At 33.1% G+C, this 11,060-nt stretch overlaps 1 protein-coding gene across 3 annotated transcripts in view; it reads right to left on the minus strand.

The window, feature by feature from the left end:
* The window catches only part of EDIL3 (EGF like repeats and discoidin domains 3), a 399,456-nt gene that overhangs the window by 256,124 nt on the left and 132,272 nt on the right, over window positions 1-11,060 (minus strand). For 2 of the 3 annotated variants that reach the window (XM_029942553.1, XM_029942552.1), the window contains one exon: window positions 8,811-8,840. The exons of the other annotated variant lie outside the window; for it this stretch is intronic. In XM_029942553.1, the coding sequence (XP_029798413.1) occupies window positions 8,811-8,840 (30 nt within the window). The remainder of the gene's footprint in view (window positions 1-8,810; window positions 8,841-11,060) is intronic. 3 annotated transcript variants of the gene reach the window in all.

Below are 11,060 nucleotides of genomic sequence, written 5' to 3' on the forward strand. Positions count from 1 at the left end.
ATAGTAGTCTAGATGTTACTGGGAAGGTATTTTTTAAATGTCTACAATCAGTTGACTTTAAATAAAGCAGATTACTCTCCATCATGTGGGTGGGTTTCATCCAATCAATTAAAGGTCTTAAGAGCAAAACCTGAACTTTTTCAAGTAAAAGAACTTTGCCTCAAGAATGTAGCATAAAAATTCTGAGTTTCCAGGTGACATGGCATCAATTCCTTAAAATAAATCTCCTTATTCTATACATTTTATGTATTTACACACACACACACACACACACACACACACACACACACGGTTCTGCTTCTCTGGAGAATCCTGACTAATATACTAATATACTCTCCATTTCCAATTATATGCCTTTATTACCAGTTCTTAAAAATTTGATGCTTTTTCAGTATTTGAGTTTAACATTAACTTGGGTTTCATTTTTTGTTTTTCTCCATGCATTCTAAAGGTCAATAGCACAAAATGTACCTGATTAATTGACATAATATGAGATTTCTACATTTAATCAAAATTTTATTTATATCACTGGAGTTATTGTTCAACATTAGGATGAAAGTGAGTTTCAAAAATTAAATTTTGAAGCTGCAGCAACATATATGCAAAAATTAAGTCACATTTTCCCTCTAAGCTTAAAAAGTTGAATAAATTTGAATGGCCATTTTCTAATATTCTAAACATAAACTATTATGTTTTCACTATAAATTAATGATAAAAATATTTATCTATAATATGATAATATCAGCCTGGGTTAAGCTAAGTAATGACAATATTGAATACTCTTAGGAATTTTTGGGACAGTGAAATTTAATATAACTGTCATTTTTTGAAATGTGAGATAGGAAGATTATGTCAGTAGCATATAAGGACTAGAGTTGAGTAAATTTAGGCGTTTCTATAGAAACAGATCATTAAAGCAAAATAGAAAATCAATTCAATACAGATAATAGATTACACAGTTTCAGTGAGCATACAAATATTTTTAAGCACATGAGGGAAAAATAAAGTATATAGTAAAGATGAGATTTTAAAAGTCATGACATATATATAACACTGCAAATATGAATACAGACTTTACTATGACTGAGATGTGTACTACGTTTATTTCTCAACAACTAGACTTGCAGGTCTCCTAAGAGTTTTTATAAAATAATCTGAAAAACATACCAAAATGTAGAAGAAAAACTAAAAAGTAGTAAAAAATGACAAAGAGGTGTTATAATGGTTACTTCTTATTGGCTTTACTGATAATTGACCTAGTATGTATTTCCTCCTTTTTTTTCCTAAAGAGTATCATGAGTCTTATTCATGTATATGCCCTTTGGCTCCTGATTCTGGCAGAAAGCAGAAATCAACCTTATGCTCCAAGAGAAGGGTTTGATTGGCTGGTTGTTTCAGGGATGGCAGAAGGGATCTAAGCCTGTCCAATTATAGTGGATCTCAGGATCTATTTTTTTTTTTTAAAGTAGGCTTCCAGCCCAGCTCAGAACCCAAGATGGAGCTTGAACTCATGACCCTAAGATCCAGACCTGAGCTGAGATTAATCATCAGATGCTTAACTAATAGGGCCACCTAGGTGCTTGAGGATAGATTTCTACCCTTGTTTTCTTTGTCTTCTCTGGGCCATGGATAAAGATGCATAAAGCTACATTATCTTTTGTCAGATATATCACTAGCACAAAAGAAACTAGTTTGAAAATGAAGATATATTTTATTCCACAGAAGACAAAAAAACAAAAAGATGGGGAAAGAAAAACAAAATTCAAATTTTTTGTGACATCAATGGGCTATTCATTATCAATCCTGTGTGAGCTAATGAAATCCCTTATTATTCAAGTAACATTGAATTGAATTTCTATTACAACCAAAAGCATGCCATACAATAACTGTTTTTATGCATGAAGATATACTACTGAAGAAATGATATCTTCAAGTTATACTATGAGAGATTTTTGCGATGTATTTCTCGACAAAATGTTGTCATAATTTTGACAATATTTAGATTCATATTTTGGGGGGAAAGATGATATATAACTTCATCTATATTCACAGATTTACAAATATATTATTTAGCCCTTTTGTAATAATTTACTTCTTAAGCTTGTTTAAAAAAAAGATATGAAGTAGATAATCTCCCAAAATCTCTACTGGTACCATGATCTTATACTATAGTTAAGTTTATCTTAGTGAAAACATAAAAAACAAACCCCACTATCTACATAAAACAGATATTTAAAGAACAACTAATTTTTCTCACAGTTCAGTATCACTATCTATCACACATATATCGATAAGAAAGTTTTGTCTTATTAAAAAAAGGCAGCTTTATTTTGTTTTTTCATTAATGCCACAGTAAGCTGGACAAAGTTAAATCTTTAGAAGAAATGATTTCTTCCTTATTCCACTGAAAATCTGCAGATAAAGACTTCTGGTTTTTAGAGATCATAGCAGTAAGCTTTTTGGGTTTTATATATAAGTTTTTAATATTTAAGCCTGCTTAGCATATCTTTATGAAACAGAATATACTTGATAAAATAATTAGTATAGCTGTTCCTGCACTAGAGGGAAAATATGACCATATAAAAAAGGAGAAAATTTGTAACAAATGTAAGGCGAACAAAAAAGAGAATGTAAAGCTCTATTTCAGACCCCAAGGAAATAAAGTGCTAAGATCAGAATGCAAAAGCAACACTTGTTCATTAGAGAATAATATGGTGATATTATTCCTTTTCAAAATGCATGAGTTGTAGAAGAGTTGAGCATAGTCAGCCATGCAGAATTAAATTTCATAAGAAAACAGGGAAGAGATCCAAAAGAAATCTATAGCATTGTTAAGAAAATCACAAAATTCACCATATACAGCAGGAAAGCTTTCGTAGGGTCAAAATTGAATATTTCAAATTATCACCTGTGTATTGTGTTTAGCTACACAGATATATGACATATGTTTTAAACATAATATACATATACATGGCTTACCTATATAAGCATATATATATGGTTTATGCATCAAAGCATAAATATATATTTGTATATATAAAACTATAGTTGTAAATCCTTATACTGCTAGTCAGTGTTCTATTATGTATGTAGATAATTGGTATTCTCAGATGTACTTCCTCAATGACCAAACTGGTCTTTTGAAAGACTAAACATATTGGGGCACCAGGTGGCTAGGTTAGTTAAATGTCTGACTCTTGATTTGGCCCACATCGACAGCACTGACAGCGCAGAGCCTGCTCTCTCCCTCTTTCTCTGTCCCTTGCTCTGCTGTACACTTCTCAACTAAATAAATAAATATTAAAAAGGAAAGATTAAGCATATTAAAAGATTTATAAGGAAGCAAAGAAAATGATGATGCCCTGGTGTGGCCAATCACTGCTGTCTTCACCTCTGATGGGCATCACGGAGGTTGCAGTAAGTTTATTATAAACTACTGTATCCAGGAATGTCATCATCACTACCAAGAGGGATCAGATATTAATAGGCCACAAATGAAGTTTTACATTTAAATAAATTATTAAATTTTAACTTTATAAATGTATAAAAAACAGTATGGCTTTTGTAGTTCAGTGTTTAACACAGCTGACTGCTAAAAAGATTTTGTCTTTTACATTCACTGAAAATTCCACATTTCTAATTATAATTTTTTGTATTATGAATTAGCTCAGTTAATAGCTACTTTTATGTAAGCACAAACACAGTCCCCTTCTTTAATATAAAAAAATGGGACAAAGCAATTAAAAATATCTCCTTAGCCAAGAGAAGAAAAAAATTAAGCTTTATTTCTGAGGTGACAGGAACACATTAAGTCATGGTTTTAATTTTAGCCTCTGTTCTACTATAAGAGAGCTACAAGATCTCTGCTTTGTCATTTTTTTTTTTGCCTGATTTTGATCCCATTCAATAACATGTTTCATTTGTGGCTCTATTGTTATTCTTATAATGATTTCATCAATTTGATGAATAAATGGTATTTTGTAGAGAGGTAAAATAACAGCTAATAAGACAAAATAAATTAAGAGGAATGAGGAAATTTATGTGAGAATAAGCTTGATTTAATATACCTTATGGGTAATAAATTAAATTTTATATAGATTAGCCCATTTGTAGCAGTCAATTTTCTAATGTAAATGTCTTAATATTTTAAAGGACATGGACAAACGTATTGGTATAATCAGTTTATAAAGCTTCTCCTTGTTATGAAATTTAAATAAGAGATAAATGAAAATTGGATTTGTGCAACAGAGTGGGAAGCAGCCACGGATGTAACTTTATTAAAGAGTGTTATTTTATGAAAATTAATCTAAATATTATGTATCACCTTTCAAAAGTTATAAACTGATTTCATTTCAAAGTTATAAACTGATCTGTATTTTGCATGCACAGATACACATGCACACACACATTCTTAATATTTTCAAATCATTGGTTTTGAAGGCATATTTATCAGGCCAAAGTCTGATGAATATAGTATCACACATTGGAGACTATACAGGAATAACTTATGTTACAATGTCATGAGCAGATTCTGAAGGAAATTTCAAAAGAGTGCTTCCAAAAACTATCTGGGCAATAGCAACATAATCAGCTTGCATATATCACCCCTAAAGATGACTCCTTTAAAGGTACTATATCTTCTGGCCACTCTAAAAATACGAATCTCAGTAGTTTGTAATTAGATCTTGGCATATATCCTAGTTTGAAGAACTTTTTTTTTGTATAGTTCATAGATTTCTTCATACTCATTGAAATAAGATGTTTAAATATCTGAACATAAGATTCAATGAAGATAAATAAAAGGAGCTTTCAGGAGTTCCTGAAACAGGTGTTAGTGAAACTGCACTAGTAACTCAGATGCTACAATACATGCTCCTCTAGGTTAACGCCTCCCGTCAGAACACTCAGGCTGAGTGATTCACAAGCGATGCTCTACATTCAATAACAGGACATATCCCCATGAGGAGAAGTGCAGAGATGATGGATTATGCATCCCCTTCATTAAATAACACACACAAAAAAGCAGTTATTTTAAGCATTTGCTTTTAGTGTGGCAATTTAGAAGTTCAAATAAGAGAAATTAGGGATATTTGAAAATAAATAACTAAAAACAGGATAAAGCATAACAATACTGTAAACAGAATTATATGGGAATATAGGCTCAAGTAGGCTCTACTGTAAAGAGAAAAGCCTATATCATTTTGTAGCATTGTAATGTAAGTAAAATGCTATCTAATCTTATTCATTTTTCTGAGTTCTATTATCTTTCTGATTTTTTTCATATGATGTTTTTCAAGATAGGAACCTCTTACTCTCTTTAGAAATAGTCTGAACTATGAGAATGTGTCACATTATAGAATTATAATTAATCTGATTCTGTGTACCTGTGGGGTAAAAATAACTTAGATTTGTTATACAATATCCATACATCACATTTTTTTAATGTTTGTTTATTTTTGAGAGAGAGACAAGAGTGTGAGCATAGGAGTGGCAGAGAAAGAGGCAGACACAAAATCCAAAGCAGGCTCTGGCTCTGAGCAGTCAGCACAGAGCCCCACGAGGGCTGGAACTCACAAACTGAGATCATGGCCTGAGCCAAAGTCTACTGACTAGCCTACCCAGATACCCCAACAAACATTTAATAAATAGTATAGTTCCATAGTAGTATCTCCTAGGGGCCTACACTGATAAATCATGTATAGATTTGCTTAAAATAAGAATTATTCTTAACTCATAATTCATACATTTATAACTAATATAGACAGGAACCTGTGACACACACATTTACTTTATTATTTCTTCTATCAAATTTTGAGGAGTAGCAGATATCCTAACAAAAAACATTAAAATTATTTAATTTAAAAAGATAAAAGGATGTATTTAAAAGAGTTACTATACAATTATGCTGTGAATCTGATCTGAAGAAAGAATATGAGTCTGATAAAGATATCGAAAATAGCATGTGGGAATCTATAAAAGTTTAATTCAGCTAAAATTTGGGGGGTAAATAAAAGATTGCATTTCATTGATAATTTAAACAGTATAAAGAAATGCCAGGGAAGAAAGATAAAACAAAGGACCATAAAATGAGTGTGAGCTTAGAAAAGATTATTCTAGATAAGTTCTGTTAACAGAAGAAGATAGGGGTAGAAACAGAGAATTATTAACCATATTTGAAATAAATACATTCTGAGTAACAGTTTTAAATAAAAGATATATTTTGATAAATACGACTGAAAAAGACACATAAATAGATAATACATATTCATTCAAGAAAGAAAAAAAAACTGTTGGAAAAACTGATGGCAAAAGGTACCAAAAAGGGTCAAAATAATAATAATAATCTACTTTCCATTTTCTTTATAAAATCATGTTTTTAGAAATATCATAAAAATACTTTGTCAAAAGTTGTAACACAACTATATAATAATATTATTTTTATTTTATACTTTGATAAAATTAAAAGGAAAACATTTAATTCCCACTGGCAGTTTTTATATTAAAGGAGTGCCTGCCTTCCTAAATGACAAATTTTTTCAATGCTCATCGGTATGTGAAATTATTTAATTAAAATATTCCTTAAGAGTACATTCATTCTCTATTAAAAGTCTGTGCTAAAATCATAACAAAAACATTTGGTCATATCTGAGGACAAAAATATTTTTAGACCATAATGTAGTCTATGATGTTCATGTCACTTTAGAGTAAAATAAATATTTGGAGAAAAAACATTCAGTTGCATTTACCAAAAGCTCTTCTTGGTAGGCAGATAAATTATTAAAATAACTTTAGAATAATAAAATTACACTGAGAAATAGTTATACTTAAATATAATTTACATTAGGATAAAATTAATCTTCATCATGCAAAATTAATCATCTTTTGCAATGATACCAAAATTGCTTGGCAGGCAAAAGAGCAAGCTGTGGGATGTTGGAAGGAAGAGGAATTTGGGTGGCTAGCAAAGCCTTGTTGCTCCTAAGGACTGATACAAAGAGAAAACTCAACTAAGACTAAGAAATGCAGTCTTTGGGCAACCCTATGAACACTAATGCCTCACGTAAGGGCAAAAAAAAAGGCAGAAACTAGGAAGAAGAGTCCTATCAATAAATGAGTTTGCTACTGAGTCATGCGATTAGCTAAAAAGAGGCTACACAATACTGACTAGCCTGGGAGAAAACGACAGGGAGTTCTTATCCATTTCAGACTACAAACTAATGATATTATGAAAATGATGTCATTGAGAGTTTACCTCATTCTGTGATTCCATTCTTAAGTGAAGTATAATCATAATGAGTATCATATAATACAGTAACCTCAGGGTTTATCAAAGGTATTTGTTAGGTGTCTATTCCCTGTCCTTCCATTGAATTTTTGATCTTTCGATTTTACTCTTAAAGGTAAAAATGCCCACCCAGGAGGAAAATAGAAATCAGGAAGTCTCATGCTAGTTGAAATAAATTATGTCTGTCTATAAATCAAAATGACCCTACCTTATATACCTAAGTTCCAACAATTGGGCTAGAAACCCCTCTCCCCTCCCCACCCTTCCTAACAATCAAGTTGCCTTTTACCCGTTAGTTACAGTAACCTTTTCCTCTTCTTGTGTTTTAGGCCTAACTCCTTTCCTCAATTACTTGCCTAAGAAGGAATCTAGGTCTGAGTTCTGGTTTTCCTCTTCAGACAAGTCTCTAACCCCTACATCTTAGGACCTCGACTCCTTTTTCCTGATGTTGCTGGTCTGCCAACCTGGGCCTTTTATTTATTGCTAATCACAAGAGCTGTGCTGCCTACTTTATCCCTATAAATGTGCCTGGTCTTTAGGCTCTGGCATTTCTCTTTGATCCATCCCATTGTCCTGGAACCAAGTTAGAAATCTAATGCCTTTTCTACCACTGACATTCATAGAAGTTACTATGATACACTATAGTTACATAGAAGTTTCTTTGAAATAGAAAGTGCTTACATAGAAGTTATTTTGAAATAGGCTCAAACCTGAGCCTGTGCTTGATAAATGCTGATTAACTGTATGAGAAGCAGAGTCATGATGCCAGATTTCAGTATTACTAATTCATAAGAGTAAAAATTTGGTTTTAAATAAAATGAATGTGTGAAGCAACAATGTGGTTTTTACCCTTAAACTTAAATGAATAGCATGTTCAGTGCCAGTTATATATTTGATAATGCAATATTCTATCAGGGAGGGTCATATTTCTGAAAGTACCTTTTATAATTTTCCTCCTTTTAATTCTCCTCATTTTATCATTTTTCTGCATTTTTTAGTTTTTCTCATTTTATTATTTTTCTGCATTTTTCTGAATGCTTTTATTTCCTCATTTACCTTATTTTTTTTAGTATTTATTTTTGGGAAAGCACGAGTGGGAGAGGGACAAAGAGAGAGGGACAAGGGATCCCAAGTGGGCTCTGCACTGACAGGCTCACACCAGTGACCAGTGTGGGGCTTAGACTCAGAAACCATGAGATCATGGACCTGAGCCAAACTAGGGTGCTCAACCAACTGAACTACCCAGGTGCCCTTCGTTTTCCTTATTCTTTAATGTTGATACGATATTTTACATTATGATTTCCTCTGGGACAGTTCATTTTCAATTATTTTCTCTTTGTATTTGAAGCTTATAACCAACATCATTTAATCTGGAACAGTATAATGGGTCCAAGTAATAAAAGTCAGTAAATAAAACTGTGCTAGCTGCCTGGTTGAAATCTGAAGAAAACACACTTTAAGGGTGAAGAGCCCATTGTTAAAGACATTAAATTACATACAAATAATGTTAGCAACATAACTTTACCTGCTGGTGTTGGCTCTTCTTCATCTGATGCTATGATAAGAGAAAAAGAGGTGAGGACAGGGAAAGGGTGGGGGGGGTGGGGGAAAAGAGAGAGAGATTGAACATAAATATATTTTGCATTTTCAGAGACTACAAGCTCCTGATGTAATTTTATGAATACATCAGAAATCTGTCATAATTGGATAATGACAAATTAATGGGAATTTACATTAAAGGAACATTTATATAGTTTTACCCTCTAATAAGACATGTATTTATTAGAAAAGACCACTCAGTTGTCTGAATTTGCCTTTCCCTTCCTTTCTGAAAACAAGATTGACTTTATTTAGTCTGAGTGTAAATTATTATAATCTTCATACATAATATTGTTTGAAAATAAAATTGAACATAACATATGACTATCCCACCATCACCACTTTGTGGGAATTTTCTATTAGCAAAGAGGAATTACACTGCCTTAAAATTTTGTTCCATGAAGTACAAGGTATAAATAAGATAGGGGCTACACACAACCACTCAACTCACAGGTACCACACGCTTCAAGATTCAGAAGTGGTGATTCTGTGGTAGGCATATTCGAACTTGCGTTTTGCAGGGTGACCCCGAGTGGTTTTGACGCACGTGTTCTACAGCCCACACAAGGATACACATGGATATTATAAAAGGAGAGGCCACAATATGAAAGTATAACTTAATGCTAAAGCGGGGGTTTGCAACCATGAATCTATATTAGAAAGTCAAACTCTGGGCCCCAGCTCACACCAATTAAGTCAGAACCTCTTTCAATGGTACTAACTACCAGGTTTGAGACATTCTTAAATAACATCAATATAAGGTAACACGAACTATAATACAAAGTGTGAATCAGTCTGATTACTATTTTAAAAGGGAAGAATTCTTAAGAGCAGTCACACTCCAAGGGTAATAATCCACTATTATGTGTCTGTGGATGATGGAGCACAGTGGTTACAGAGTGAAAACAAGAATTTATCTGAAACTGTTTCACAAGTTTGCCTAGAATCCACCCCTTCACCTTTAAACTAACTGACAGACACACTCTGTGAGGTATTTCTGCTCTGTGCACAAGTGCAGCTTACCCCGAGAATTATAAGACACCAGCCAGTACTATTTCATTTGATTCATGAAGTTTTAACATAAAAATTTACTCAACTGAATTGCTTATAAAGGAGCTTTGTTCCCAGGTGATTCTTTAATCAAGGTATTTTACCAAGGAGCAGTCTCCACTCTTTTCTGTTAAGGTTACATCTGCACATCTAAGTACACCTTTGACAAGGTTACTTTGTGTCCTGACAGTATTTTCCTCTCACTATTTGGCTTCTCTCCTTGGTACATAGAGGAACGGAGAGAGCAGAGTTGGCATGCACGGGCTGGAGAACATAAAAATTAAAAAAAAAAAAACATTTGTTGCTTTATGTCCAAAATACATCATAACATGTTCAAAGAGGAAAACTGTCAACAGCTTCCAGGAATTCCCTTTTAGGAAAATACTATAAAGCCTTGTAGAAGTGCTCACTTAGATGGTCATTGTTTGTAAAAGTCTGGATATTCAAAGTGAGGAAAAAAGCACTTACAGCTGGTTATTTTATGTGTGTGAACTCTATAAAGCTATGATGAGATGAAAATGACTCCTATTTGATAGATGAAGATCCAGAGGTTCAGAGTGACTGAGCAATTTGTCTAAGGTCTATTGGAATTTGAGCTCATGTCAGCGTGACTTTCAAGCCAAACTCTTTCCACTATGCCTGATTGAATATCCACTAAGAGAGCAAGGGAAAGGGTGGAAAAGAGTCATGAAATGAGGACTGGCTAGATCTCTGATAATCTTACTTGGACAGAAGCATAAGAAAAAAACTGGGTGTAGGAACCAGGAAACTTCTTTAGGTCCCTTACAATCCAGGGACAGACACAGGGAAGTGAGACTCCCAAGTATGCAGTTGAAATATCCTAAGCATGTGACACCTAAGGAACAGAGATTAGAAATGCTAAGATTTTATCCCTCCATTATACATGGATAGGCAAGACATTTTAGGAAAGAACTAGCCAGCTTCAAAGCAAAGATAATTCCAAATTTACAAAAGTCATGGCAATTAGAATGTCTTTTTTTTTAAATAGTTTATTGTCAAATTGGTTTCCATACAACACCCAGTGCTCTTCCCACATGTGCCCTCCTCCATCACCACCACCTCTTTTCCCCCCCTCCCCCTTCCCCTTCAACTCTCAGTTCATTTT

The sequence above is a fragment of the Suricata suricatta genome, chromosome 6 (assembly GCF_006229205.1).
Source record: "Suricata suricatta isolate VVHF042 chromosome 6, meerkat_22Aug2017_6uvM2_HiC, whole genome shotgun sequence".
NCBI classification, from domain to species: domain Eukaryota; kingdom Metazoa; phylum Chordata; class Mammalia; order Carnivora; family Herpestidae; genus Suricata; species Suricata suricatta.